The following is a 15333-nucleotide window of genomic DNA, read 5'->3' on the forward strand; positions in this document are numbered from 1 at the left end:
AGAAGATCCAATCGATTTCAGATTAAAAAGCCCATCAAACTCTGATCAGCTCTAACTGTTCCTGTCCCAGCGTGGGATGTGAGGGAGTTCTATGGCTGTATTCTGAGCTCGGACAGATATACACCAAATATACACACTATTGACTCAGTCTGATTATATGAGTGTCAACTTATGAACCTGTGTTTGTGTGTTTATAGTGTGGATCATGGAGGAGAGAAGATGATGAGAGCAGGACTACGAAAGTGTAGGTCTACACACACACACACACACACACACACACCTACACACACACACACACACACATAGAGAGAGACACACAAACACAGAGAGAGAGAGCATAGAATTTATTTTAATACAGGAGTTTCACAATTTTAGTTGAATTACTGAACTTAAATTACGTACTGCCACCTACTTGCCTTTTATATTTTAGAGTAGCATTACATTTTCCCAAATTTTAATGTTTGTAGGCTAAGAATGATTTAAAACACTAAGCTCATAACATTAATCATGCAGTTGTAATTTTGCCATTTAAATTCATTCATTACATTTAAGAATTTCAATATGGCCCTGAGGGTGTCACACCTACCAACCGTATATGGAAATATTACACTTTTGAAGGACATTCACAGCAGGACTGTATGGAAACTCTAATGCAATATGCAATTGTACAATGACAAGATGCGCATACGTCCATCTCCCAAATGTACAGTCTTCTGCCATCATGATTTCCACAAAAATATGAACCAGAAAAAATTTTCAATATTGATAAGAACCAATATTAATGATTGAGCACCAATAATCATAACAGAACAGTAAATCATTATATTACAAGTTATTATATTAGAAGATATATCTGAAGATCATGTGACACTGAAGACTGGAGTAATGATACCTTATTTTAGAAAATAATATTACTAGCAATAACACTCAAAATGACTTTATATTGAAATTACACAGACCTCCGCATCAGCTTTGTGCTTTCATCGATGGTGTATTATTAATTAGTTTTGTAATGCTTCAATGTTCATAATCATTAAATACTATTAAAATACTGAGAACAAAAATAAACAGACATTAAAACAAGTTAATAATATTTTGTATTTATTATTTTTACTTGAGCAGTGTTTTGAGCTCAGATTCACTGTAAAACCCGACAAGTTAACTTTACTCAAACCGTTTGAGTAAACAGATTGCCTTGATTTAAACTGTAAGTTTTAAAACTTTGCATTCAAGTAATTAATTGATTAACTAAGTGCTAGCTAACTAGTGATGAACAGCTGCTGTTAACAACCAGAATCACTGAAGAAAATAGAAACACAAGAACTACTACAACCGACTTCAGACACAGACTTAGATGAAATCAACTGAAATAAAATACATTAAATCTCTCAAGATCTGATTAAACACCCCCACAAACAGCATCACCAGCTCCACTTATTAATAACCAGACTGACTTTATTTCTGTCAGACGTCTACAAAAGATCTTATTGAGAATGAGCTAAGGTTTCGATGTTGATTTATTGTTTCATTTGAAGAAATATCATCAGTTAACCTGTACCTATGTCACGATCATTAGATGGAGTGCCCATGAGCTTCAGTAGAGGGAACTCCACTCAGGACCATTCCACCAATCAACCACCAGATATCACTTGGACACTAGCACCTCTCATACTGTTGCACCACACCCAAACTACATTACCCATAAGTCACTGCATCACAATCACCCTGCCACACCTGCACCTCATTCATCAGCCAATTTCCTTGCCACACCTTCACCTCATTTAAGCAGCACATATAAGCAGCACACTCACTCTCACTCACTGAGAAGTCTAGTTTAGCCAGTCTGACATTTCCGAGCGGTTTCCTTCTGTACCTGACCTTTGGATTGTTTATACCGACTCTGATTCTCTGCTGCCTGCCCCCGACATCTGCTTGTTCCTGTTATCGATTCTGATTATCCCTACATAGCTGACGCCGTTACTGATCATTGCCTGTCTGACCATTCTCATCATTAAAGTCCTGCACATGGATCCGAACGTCTCTGTCTCATCATTACAGAAGATTTGCCATACCAGGATCCAGCAGCCCGGTATCCCCTTGTCACTGAGGTATCGGTTCCTGTTTCAATGTCGGCATATCACCAATCCAGCCTAACCATGGATCCAGTTGACCTGCTGTTAAATCTAAAGCAAGGAGATCGATCTATTGAGGACTATGTTCAACAGTTCTGTGAATTGGTATATCGAGTTCCTCTAGACGATGAAGTCTTGTTTAAGGATTTATTCTGTTTTGGACTCCATGAACCAGTAAAATCATGGTCACATAGAGGGGAGTTTTTTTGCAGCTTAAGGGATATAATGGACTTTTCGCTCTTGTTGTGGTTCTCCTTTCACTGTGGGAGAGGCATAGGACTTTAAAACCCTAAAACCGCTGTACCAGCCCAGCGCCACAGCACAAGATGGCCACCAGCTTAGAGCCACAGCACAAGATGGCCGACTCAACACCTGAGCCTCCAGACAAGGTTCCACCGACCGTCCGGAGATCATTCCCGAGGCGGTGCCCAAGGCCGCTCCCGAGGCCGTTCCCGAGGCCGTTACTGAGGCGGTGCTCAAAGCCGAGGTGTCTCACGTCTCTACAGGCAGTCCAAAGTCGAGTCAGGTTCCAGTGGACCCTCCAGGGTCGAGTCAGGTTCCAGTGGACCCTCCAGGGTCGAGTCAGGTTCCAGTGGACCCTCCAGGGTCGAGTCAGGTTCCAGTGAACTCTCCAGAGTCAAGTCAGGTTCCTAGTGACCCTCCAGAGTCCAGTCAGATTCTTGTTGACTTTCCAGAGTCAAGGCAGGTGCCCGTGGACCCTCCAGAGTTGAGTCAGGTGTTCGTGGACCCTTCAGAGTCAGGGCTAGTCACCGATGACCCTCCAGAGCCAGGGCTAGTCACCGTCGACTTTCCAGAGTCAAGACAGGTCACCGTTGATCAGCTCCCCGTTGATTTCCCAGAACCTTGTCAGGTCACCGTTGATCAGGTCCCTGTTGATTTCCCAGAACCTAGTCAGGTCACCGTTGATCAGGTCCCCGTTGATTTCACAGAACCTAGTCAGGTCACCGTTGATCAGGTCCCCGTCGACTTTCCAGAGTGAAGTCAGGTTACTGTTGATCAGGTCCCTGTAGATTTCCCGGATTCTAGTCAGGTACCCGTTGACCATCCAGAGATGGGTCAAGTCACCGCTGACCGTCCAGAGACAAGTCAAGTCACCTCTAACACCCAAAGAGTCAAGTAAAAAAACAGTTAAACTTCATGAGCCAAGACAAGTCACAGTTGATCCTCAAGAACCAAGTCAAGTCACCAATGATCTTCATGAGCAAAGTCAAGTCACCCTTAACCTCCGTGAACCAAGTCAAGTCACAGTTGATCCTCAGGAACCAAGTCAAGTCACCAACGATCTTCATGAGCAAAGTCAAGTCACCAATGATCTTCATGAGCAAAGTCAAGTCACCATTAACCTCCGTGAACCAAGTCAAGTCACAGTTGATCCTCAGGAACCAACTCAAGTCACCAACGATCTTCATGAGCAAAGTCAAGTCACACTTAACCTCCGTGAACCAAGTCAAGTCACCAAAGATCTTCATGAGCACATTCAAATCGCAGTTGATCTTCATGAACCCAGTCAAATCACCACAGATCTACCAGAGCCTCGTCACATCTCAGCCGAACTCCCAGAGCCTCGTCACATCTCAGAGCTCTCGTCCTATCTTGTCACGGCCAGGGAGGCCGTCAATGAGCTGTCATTCATTCCGGTCAGGGCTACAGAGACCATACACCATCTCATCACGGCCACGGAGGCCGCTATTAACCTGTTAATGTTCTCTATTTCAGTCCCACCTGAGCAGACTTGCTCTCCTGTGCCATCGACTCCACTGTGGTGGTCCTCTGCTCTGCCATGGTGGGCTTCTGTCCCACCTTCTCGGCTGTGGTGGTCCTCTACTCTTCCCTGGTGGGCTCCAGCTCCACCTGCTCCACTCTGGTGGGCTCCCACACCACCTGCTCTGCCTTGGTGGACCCTTGTTCCGGAGTTAGGCCCATGGCGGACTCCTGTTCCCAAGTTAGGCCCACAGCGGGCCCCTGTTCTTGAGTTAAACCCACGGTGGGCCCGTTTCCTATGTCAGGCCCAGGAGGGGCTCCTGTTTTCCCGAGTTAGGCCCAGGAAGGGCTCCAGTTCCGCCTGCTCTGCCCCGGTTCCCGACCACTGCACTTCCTCATGGACCTGGCCCTCCATCCATCCCCCTGTTCCGCCTCCGCTCCACCGCCCTCTTAGGGGGGTTATGGGGGGGGCTATGTCACGATCATTAGACGGAGTACCCATGAGCTTCAGTAGAGGGCACTCCACTCAGGACCATTCCACCCATCAACCACCAGATGTCACTTAGACACTAGGACCTCTCATACTGCTGCACCACACCCAAACTACATTACCCATAAGTCACTGCATCACAATCACCCTGCCACACCTGCACCTCATTCATCAGCCAATTTCCTTGCCACACCTGCACCTCATTTACACACACACATATAAGCAGCACACTCCCTCTCACTCACTGCGAAGTCTTGTTTAGCCAGTCTGACATTTCCGAGCGTTCTCCTTGTGTTTTCCTTCTGTACCTGACCTTGGGATTGTTTATACCGACTCTGATTCTCTGCTGCCTTCCCCCGACATCTGCTTGTTCCTGTTATCGATTCTGATTATCCCTACATACCTGACGCTGTTACTGATCATTGCCTGTCTGACCATTCTCATCATTAAAGTTCTGCACATGGATCCGAACGTCTCTGTCTCATTACAACCTAGGTGTAGGTTGTTATACTTTGTTTAACATTTTTAAATTATCACCAAATTATCATTATTTCTTTGAGTTAACAACGAGGCACCTGAGTTAATTAGTCAAATATTAAACTGATTTATTGCGTACATAACTTATTTTAATATAAATAATTGTGTGAAATAAACGTTACAGCAGAAATAATTAAGATGTAAACAGCATTTCTCCTTCAAATTCCCTCTCGCTTCCAGCTCACCGCTTCTCCGCATTGGATTGTGGGAAATAGTGTGAAATCAGAATGAATTGTGGGTAAGTAGTAGATGATGAATGTAGGGAATGAAGTGGTTCACTCAGAATTCAGACATCACTACAGAATGTGTGACAGCTGATCTAGTGCACTATATAGTGTTTAGGGAGTGGTTTCAGACACCGCTCTAGTCAAAGCTGTAAACACACAGACATCTTCAGTGTTGTTCTTGATGTTTCTCTCTTCTTGTGTTCAGATGCCTGTGATCTCACACTGGATCCAAACACAGCACACACTCGACTCGTTCTGTCAGATGAGAACAAGAAGATCACACGTGTGGAAGATCGTCAGCTGTTTCCTGATCATCCAGAGAGATTTGATCGTGTTCATCAGGTTCTGAGTGTTGAGAGTCTGACTGGACGCTGTTACTGGGAGACTGAATGGAGCGGACGTGCTGCTATATCAGTGTCATATAAAGGAATCAACAAGAAAGGAGGACAGATTGACTGTTGGTATGGATCCAATGACAAATCCTGGAGTCTGTACTGCTCTGATAACAGATTCTCTTTCTGGCACAATAATAATGAAACTGTTATTCCTGCTGTCTGTTCATCCTGTAAGAGAGTAGGAGTGTATGTGGACGTGTCTGACGGCTCTCTGTCCTTCTACAGCGTCTCTGACACACTCACACACTTACACACACACACACTCACACACTTACACACGCACAACACCACATTCACTGATCCCCTCTACGCTGGATTTGGGGTTAATTATTATTCCTCAGTGTCTCTGTGTGACATTAAAGAGCCTCCTGTGAGAATCATCAGTGATGCACAAGCTGCCAGGTGAGTGAAATATTCTGTTTAATGTGTTAGTGACAGTTTTTCCAGACTGACTAATAGTTCAGGGCTCTGCTCTTCATACATCACTGAATATATTCCAGTTTATGTGAGATCTGGGCCTGTATTCATGAAAGATCTCAGGGCTAAGAGTTGCTCCTAGTAACAAAATTCTAAGAAACGTTTCCTCTTAGAATTTAAGAAAAGATCAGAGTAAAGAAAAAAGTAATTCAGAAAGCACCTTAACCCTTAAAATAGCTCTTGAGATCGAATATTTTACTTTTAAGAGTCTTCAGAGTTAATTTAGCAGAGGGGAAAATCAACGAAACATGAAGACGGAGAAGTGTCTGATCTTATTAAAGACACGCTAACATCTGTGACACCGCGCAGAAATGCCTTAGTACCAGAAATGAAGTAATCACTACATTAACCCTTTAAGCCCTCCGGCACCCAAAAAACATTCAGAGTCATACTCACCAACCACTAAATGCAATAACAAATTAGATATCATTTTGATATCAGCTTGGAATCTCAACTTCTTAATGAATGTAATCATTTTGGTCAGCTCTTAAGGAGTCCCTCTAAACCAGACCGCATGCCGCTGGCGGGACGCCCCCTAGCTGTGCAAAAATTAATAATCATATTCTCATGTACTGCAGCCTTGATCAACACAATATAGGTGTCATGTAAAATTGTAGTCTGATCTTTACAGTGCATGTAGTATGCCATTGGAAAAACTCCTAAATAGTGATGAGTTATTTGCTGATAAACTGGAGGGGAAAATACCCAGCTAGAAGTTTTTCATGTTCTGGGAATGTTTTCAGCGGCAAGTTTTATTTAAGTCCCCAGAATGTTCTTTTAAAATTTAGGATAACATTCTCTAAAAACATTCTAGAAATGTCTATTGATAACATTGTTACAACATTATTCTCTAACTTTCTAATAAAGCTTCCCATCACACTAGATGTGGACTGACATTGCACAGAAGTCAGATGTTGGTTGAAAGGTGTCAAACTCTAGCATAAATAACTCCAAAAACAGTATTACCAACTGCACTTATTATAAACAAGATTTATAAGACGTATAAAAGTTCTTATTAAGATTAACAGAGGTGTTGATGGTTTATCGAAAATTTTTATTTTGACGTCACCATTATGGTGATCTGTACTTAGGCAGTATGAGTCTATTCAATATTACCTTTTGTATACCTGCTTTAACTATATTTGTTACGGTGAAAACAGTGAGCATTAAAAAAAATCATCAGATAATGTGGATTATTTGCTAATGTTAAAAATGTCATGTAATGATTTGATCAACTGGTTGTATCTGGAGTCTAGTCTATGCTATTACTTTACATGCTGCATGCCACAATGCATTCTGGGTGCCATGGATGAGTTTTGTATGACGTACCCAAAACACATTGCTGCATGAAGCATGTCACCATTGTTGAGATTCATACACTGAATCTTGATGTTTGTGTGCTTTAAATTCAGCTGGGCCTCAGGCTGTTGAACCATTGAGCCACGTTAATAAATAATATACAACTTACACCATACTTAGATTACAGCAGCCAAAGAACTACTCTGACAAGTCAAGTGTCAAATTTCACAACTAAAGCCAACACTTACCACCATTATGGAGACATCAAAATCAAACTATTACTTGAAACCGACATCAACATCTAAACCTCTGCTTAAATCTTACTTAGAATGTTAGGGGATAATGTTCTAACAATGTTATTAATAAACATTTTTAGAATGTTTTTAGAGAATGTTATCCTATCTTTTGAGAGAACATTCTAGGAACAAAACTAAAACTAAAAAACATTGTTAGAACAATAGTAATGTTCTTAGAACATCTTTAGAACAAAAAGACCAAGGAGTAGATTACAATGATTATGATTGTTTTAGTGTTTGACTAAACTCTAGCAAGTTTTTGTGCGTGAAGCATTTATGACATGCTTTGGCTGTTAAGTTTGTGACACATGCAACAAACGACCCAGCGTTCTTGACGGCAGATTTTCATGATTAAAAAGAGTCCTAATTGTTATAATCAGTCATTATATCTAAATCTATTCCTCTGGGAGTTAAAACCCTTCAGATGCTCGTGTATCAGAGTGGTCATAATAACACTTACGATCATTTTCACTCGAAACTTAATGAAACATGCACAGATCATGGATATCATTACTTACATCAGAGTCTCATGATTTAAAGGAGATCAAGCTTATCTTGGTCCATCTCTCAGAACTCTAGATATCCTTCATGAAGTGAGTTCCGACATGTGTGTCATTCCTGTGGCACCACGGGTATATCTTTTTGAAACGTGCATGTATTGTACAAAATACTTTTGTCACAGTGTCTGGTCTGTGTATCCCTGGGTGTCCACTAGAGGTCTCACTTTCCCTTATTTGGTCACCTTCCTCCCTTTTGTGTTAATTGATTGTTCCCCGCTTGTGTCCACTTCCCTCATCATCCTTCGGTGTATTTATACCCGGTTTAACAAAACCAATACTTTGGTTCCAAATGCAGTTACTTTTTATTAATTTATTCTATCACTACACAGTTTAAATCATTTGCAGCACACATATAGGGGAACACACAAAAATATTTTCCTGCTACCTTATTTCCTTCCTGAAATATTTCCTACACTTTTTTTTTTTTGTCCTTTCTCATCAGGAGAATGTCCAAATGTAATGAAGCCCCACCTCCTCGCTAAGATCAAAGAGTTGTGTCTTTTCCTTGCTCAGAGCTGCTCTCAGATTGGTCTAGAATCACTCTTAAGCTAAGACTAGTTAGACATGTCAGAGATAGATTAGGAGCTCTCTGAGAGGATTCTTAGAATCTTTAAGAATACAGGACCTGGGCCCTTATGAGTAAAACTTCTCAGAAAGGCTCTTAAGAATACTCTTAAACTTTGACTTACGTGTCAAAAAATTCTTAGTGTAAATTAGGACTTTTCTAAGAGTAGGAGACTTTTATAAAGAAGCTAACTTGCTGATTAACTACCATAGCATGAAGAATCACTACAGAAACGACCAACTAGTCATGACTGTTTCCCAAAAGCACAGCTCTGTCGTTTGATCCACTGCTTCAACATGTAGGACAGTCATTAAAGACCTCATGTGCAGGTGATGGAGGAATCACTTCTGTTAATTCATCTCTCCGAGATCTCAGAGATGCTGCTGTAACGAACACTGAATCCTTGAACTGCTGCTAACGATGTAACTTGAGTTTATAGTTACAATGTAACAATGATTTCTGGAAACACACTCCTGATCAGAAATGTGCGACTGGTTCAAGTCTCTTTAGATTGGTTTGAGTCTCATTCTGATCTTCAGCACTGTGTGTGTGTGTGTGTCTGTCTGTCTGTGAGTCTCTGTGTGTGTGTGTGTGTGGGGGGGGGGGGTCTGTGTCTCTGTGTGTGAGAGTGTGTGTGTGTGTGTGGGTCTGTGTGTGTGGGTGTGTGTGTACTGGCCTTCAATTTTTCTTACCCATCTTTACAGTACACAGCAAAATCTCCAGTGTTACTTTAACACTCTGAGTGTGGACTCATATAAACACTGAAGCAGTGTTAAAAGTAGCACTGAAGCAGAGTTGAAGTTAATGAGATAAGAAGTTAATTTAGTTATGATTGAACATTATTAAAGACACCTGATGTTAACAAGCAGAATCACCAAACGAGAAAATCACAATATGTGTGTCACCATTATAGTGGTCAGTGTTTGCTTTAGTTGGGATCTTGGCTTGTGACTTTTTACTTTTAAAGTTTGTCAAACCATGAGCAAAAATCATCGCGTGTTGATGATTATGTTTTAATGTAATCATTGTTTGACTTGAGTCACTGAACTCTTTACAGTCTTTTCTCTAAGTAAAACTTCCATTATCGATTGTAACAGCTTTGGTTCCTCAATGAAAAAGTCTGCATTTTCTATACATTTTGTAGGTATCTCTTGCAAGTGATTCAGATTTTTTTTTATTAAAGAGTTTTAATTTTAGGCACACACAGATAACAAGAATCAGCTTATGAATCTCAACAACGGTGACAAACAGCATATTCAGATAAACAGACCAACTCTGAACAAAACTAGATACAAAAAATTTACATAAATACAGCAAAAATAAAATATAGTTAGAATAAAAAGTTAAAAAGACAGTTCAGCTCATAATTTATTCATGCCGCAATGCATGATGGGAGCCATGGATGAGTTTTTATTGGATACAACATGCTTTTTTGATGGTCACCATTGTTGTGATGCTCACGCTGATTCCTGATGTCTGTGTGTCTAAACGGAATATTTCTTTTTTTACGTAGAACTTACTATTAAAAATGTCATATTATGGCAAAATTGCTGGGTTGCTTACTTTACTTTTTTACTTAATTTATGTATGCAGTAAAGAAACCTAAATTCAGGCTTTCAGGTTACTCCATAACACATAGCTCAAACCACAATCATTGGAACACATTATTGCCTTTGCTGTGGTCTGTCTGTATGATAGTATTCAGTTACCACAGCCACACAAAATCTAAACTTAATAACTGAAGGGTCATGATCCCAACTAAAGCAAACACTGACCACTATAATGGTGACACACAAATTGTGATTTTCTTGTTTGGTGATTCTGCTTGTTAACATCAGGTGTCTTCAATAATGGTAAATCATAACTCAATTAACTTCTTAATTATCTCATTAACTTCAACTCTGCTTCAGTGTTACTTTTAACACTGCTTCAGTGTTTATATGAGTCCACATTCAGAGTGTGAAATTAACACTGGAGATTTTGCTGTGTATATTTGTATATGAAGTATAGTACTAAAACACATGATTGATATCTTTGTTATTAGTGATTGCTGAAAATGTATCTGAAAAAGTCCACAAACACCTTTGTCCTGTTTTGTTATTAGTGATGGACGTCACAGGTGTTATTTGCTATAATTTATACGAGCTAGCTTCCCTTTCTCTGTCAAACTCCCCGTCACAAAAAATGAGACTCCAGTATGTTTTTAATGTTTTTAAGATCTGCTGAATATAGATGTCAACACATGAAGTTTATTTGACAGAATCTTCTGATGATGAATGTTACACAAAGGCAGTTGTTAGGTTTAGTTTTTCTCTTTCAGCTGGATTTGCTGCTGTTGTTTTAAGTAGAGTTTGATATTTTACTGATGTTCAGACTCTTATTCTTTCAGTTTCTTCTTTATGAAGGCACAGGTTAACTGGCGAGTTTTATTTATGAGTTAATGAATGAATTCCCTGTTTGTATGTAAGACATACATCTGACTCTTTCCTTCTGTTTTCAGATCTTCTGTGCTCAGATATCAGCCTCTGCTGAAGTGTCAGTCTTGTGTTCATATCTCTGATCCTGATCAGTGGGATCAGATTGAGCCGTCGCTCTGCACAGATGAAGGAGTGTCAAAGTTCAGGGTCAGCACTGGACCGGGCCGTTACGAGTGTGTCAGGACCAGGATGAGATGGGTCTGTGATGGTGACGTCACTCTTCAGTATCACACCGTAGATGGACGGTTCCTCAACACAGAGCTAGAGAGACTGCAGTGCAACCGAATCGCTCCAGTGATGGACGTGACAGTGATCTCAGGGAAACTGGAGGAAGTTCATCTGCCACATTACATCTGTTTAGGAGAGTCTGGAGATGCCCTCAGAGATGCTGTGAACGTCCTCAGTGTAAAAGATGAGGGAATAACCACAGAACCTGTGGAGCTGACACGATTCCATGCTAAGATTGTCCAACCATCCTTCTCTCTTAAAACATTAATTATAAGATGGATACTGCGATGGGACGAACACTGCAATCTTCTTCTCTACATGCATTCTAAAGATCCTCTCACTCTACATGTCTACTTTTTTCCAGCTGATTATCGTGCAAAAGAAGAAGTTGAGAAGATTGAAAAATCGAGTTATCTGATCTCGCATCCCAGACCTGACAGAGCGTTTCGGATGAAAACTCCACACAGTCTCGATGTTCCTGGTGCCTCTGTCCATCCCAGAGAAGGGATCACATTCAGAAGACAAACTGACCCAAACTTCTTCAAGATCATGATCAAGACACGTCTGGAGAACAATCTTCAAATGAGTCTTACCAGAGAAGAGGACAAGAAGATTGTCTGGACTGCAACACTTGAGAAAGAGGAGTTTGATCAGAATCATCCAAAGAGAGACAAGACCCAGATAGATGAGACACGTTCACAAAGAGACGAGACACAGAGAGATGAGACACGTCCACAGAGAGAGGAGACGTATCCACAGAGAGATGAGACACGCCTGAAAAGTGAGGCAGATAAAGCAAGATATTTTGATGACCACTGGTCAGTTCTCATTCAGAGAGTTACAAATGTCCAGATCATTGCAGATAAACTGCGTCAGCAGCAACTCATTCATGAGGAACAATATTCAGAAATCATACAGAGTTTAACCCGTCAGGATGGCATGAGAAAGATCTGTGAGATCATTCGTAAACACGGTGATGCTGTGAAAGCTAAACTCATCTCAGTTCTTCAGGAAGAAAAGCTTTTCCACTTTTAACATCGGTCTGATTCTACATTTAGAGCTCAAGGAGCAAAACAGCAACCTCAGACCGAAGTCTTGTCCTCTAGATGATAGCAGAAGAAATGGCTTATACTTGATCAGCAATGATGTCTTCAAAATATTAAGTGATATGTAGTCCTATCATATACTTAATCTCCAATCTTGATGATTTATGACCCTGATTTACGGCCTGATTTATGTACATATAGTAAGCATTGTCTGACAGGTCATATGTCAAAAGTGTACATGATCAGTTTGTATTGATTTATGGCTATATGGCCTGTCTATAAAAGTGCTTGCCATGTCACTGGGTCCTGTCACCCTTGATTGACATGACAGAGGTGTGTGTAAATCAAAAGGTCAAACAGATCTCAGATTTGACTTGTGTTGCATTTATTACTGGATATATGATGGTTGTATCTGTAACCAGAGCTGTGGGGGTTTCTGAGGAATTCCTGACCTGTTGTTCACACCTAAAGACCGTGCCTACATCCTGAAACTATGTTTTAAATAGGGGTTAAGGAAATAGTAATTTAAACAGAGAAGACATTCTGAACAATCCTGTTACAATGGCTGCCGCTGCTCCAAAAACTCCTAAAACCACTAGAAGAGTGATGCATATTTCACCAACAAGAGGGCCTGTTGAAATGAGAAAGGAACTGACTTTTGCACCAAAGAAAACACAAAGCGTTAGTTTGACAAAGTTTTTTCATGAAGAGATTAATATGACGACTCGTGATTTCTCAATGTCCGGTGATCGTGTCGGAAGATATGTGTTTGACAAAGTGTTCCGTACCGTGAAGATCTATGCTATGGACATTGAAGACAATTTTACAACGCAGGAGCCCTGTCTGATTTTCCCTGACAAAGACTGGTGGTTATTCTAAAACTACATCTGGAGAGATTTGAATGACTGTGGTGACGATCCGTTGTACATTGCAGAATGGGATGGCATAGTTCCTGACACAAGATTTCGAGTGACACAAGAATTCTGCTGCAATGACAAGACAAAGATCCGTGAGCATGTGTGGCCTATACCTGAAGCTAAGCACTACATGCACTATGACATGAAGTTTTTCTTTAAGTGGAAAGATGTTCATTGATGATGTTTTTACATCTATTGATAAGATTTTTAGATGGTGTGATATGTATGATCGTTACAGCTCTGTAAAGATGACATTGTTCCACCCTGAACAGGGCGTTCCCAAGACAACTGACCACCTCTTACCTCCACCCACATATTACAGCCATTAAAAAAGTCTGCAGATCGGTACACTCGCTAGATTAACGTCAGCCTCCTGCTACAGCAACACCCCCAAAACCCTGCCTGCAATGCCTGATGACAACGCTACGATTCTGGAAAGAGAGGATCCAGTGTGGCTTGTCTCAAAAAATTTGATTGATGAAGGCCATAAAAGCCATCTGTTCTGGACAACTGTTTGTACACCCCCTCCCCTCCCTGTACACCCCAGTGACCTAGATATGAACTTATGAACCTAAGAAGGAATTTTGGTGAGGGTGAGGAAAATGTGTTGGGATCTATGTGTTTTTTTTTTTTTTTTTTTTTTTTTTTTTAACTCTGGAAAGGGTCAAATCGTGAAAGTGGTATAAGGGTTTTTATTAAGGTTTTAAGTACACAGTGCATTTCAAGAAAAAGGTTATAAACACATGAAATGGAAACAATGTAATCGTTTTCGTAGTTGGAAAAGTGTAAAAAAGTTGTTAAAGTTGTAACAAATGAAATAAAAAGAAAACTAGGTTACTGGTTATTTATCTAAAACAACCAAACAAGTCAAAAACTATCAGATATGTTTTCGTTAAGCAACACGTGAAAAAGATGTGAGAGCTTGTAGTATTGCAGTTGAAAAAGGTGTAAAAACGTTGCTAAAGTTGTTACAAATTAAATAAAAAGAAAACTAGGTCCCTGGATATTTATGTAAAACGACTAAAGTCAAAAACTATCAGAAAAAGGATATAAACACAGACGAGACGGAAACATTGTAATGGTCATTTTGTTTTTCGTGCATGGAAGTGTAAAAACGGTGTTAAAGTTGTTACAAATTAAATAAAAAGAAAACTAGGTTACTGGTTATTTATCTAAAACAACTAAACAAGTCAAAAACTAACAGATACGTATCGTTAAGCAAAACGTGAAAAAGATGTGAGAGCTTGTAAAATTTAAAAAATCTGTTTTGTTACCAGTTAGAAAACTAGGTAACAGAGTTTTAGCATTTGTACCTTACCTCTTACTAAAAAAAGAAGCGAATGTAAAGCAGGAATACAAACCAGAAAAGTTGGTGTTTGTCACGTCGGGGTGAAAAATTTAAACAAAAGAAAAAAGATGATAGGCATTTACGCTGATCTAAAATAAAATCAAGATACTTGTCAAATCTATGCAGTACTTTACCACTAACTACAATTTAAAAAATCTAGACTGTTACTGACAGAGAGTTAAATGAAAGAAAATAAAAATATCTCCCAGCAGAATTTGCGAAGCCTTCTGCAAAAAACCTCACAGCACAGCCGACACACTCAGAATGCTTATGTCCGCTCCCACTCAAACCACTCCTTCTAACTCTTTCACGCAAAGCTTTAGGTGCATTTACCGCCACCTAAAGGACAGGAGTGTGGAGCATTGACCTTAATGAAAACTAACTCAAACATAAGAGATAAAAGAAATACAAAAATAAAATGAATGATAATAATAAACTTAGTAGTGATTCATTAAATCCTATTTATTAACTCTTTGAGATACATAATCATTGAAACATTTCTATAGTCACATCTTTATTTAACATTTTCTAAAATGAGATCTGATTTATTTCTATAATAAGTGCTTGTGTAAGTTGTAATCTTTCATTGTCATATCTTTTGCATTTTATTAAAATAG

At 40.0% G+C, this 15333-nt stretch overlaps 1 protein-coding gene across 18 annotated transcripts in view; it reads left to right on the forward strand.

Annotated features, from left to right (window-relative positions):
• The window catches only part of LOC128019083 (NACHT, LRR and PYD domains-containing protein 12-like), a 282672-nt gene that overhangs the window by 134336 nt on the left and 133003 nt on the right, over positions 1–15333 (forward strand). For 7 of the 18 annotated variants that reach the window (XM_052605111.1, XM_052605260.1, XM_052605306.1 and 4 more), the window contains 2 exons: positions 5314–5905; positions 11201–14202. The exons of 6 other annotated variants lie outside the window; for them this stretch is intronic. In XM_052605111.1, coding sequence (XP_052461071.1) covers positions 5314–5905; positions 11201–12440 — 1832 coding nt within the window. In that variant the 3' untranslated portion in view covers positions 12441–14202. Of the gene's footprint in view, positions 1–197; positions 245–5313; positions 5906–11200; positions 14203–15333 lie in introns of those variants that run through there. 5 more of the 18 variants (XM_052605429.1, XM_052605191.1, XM_052605359.1 and 2 more) reach the window with 2 other exon arrangements.

This window comes from Carassius gibelio, chromosome A1 (assembly GCF_023724105.1).
Source record: "Carassius gibelio isolate Cgi1373 ecotype wild population from Czech Republic chromosome A1, carGib1.2-hapl.c, whole genome shotgun sequence".
NCBI lineage: Eukaryota > Metazoa > Chordata > Actinopteri > Cypriniformes > Cyprinidae > Carassius > Carassius gibelio.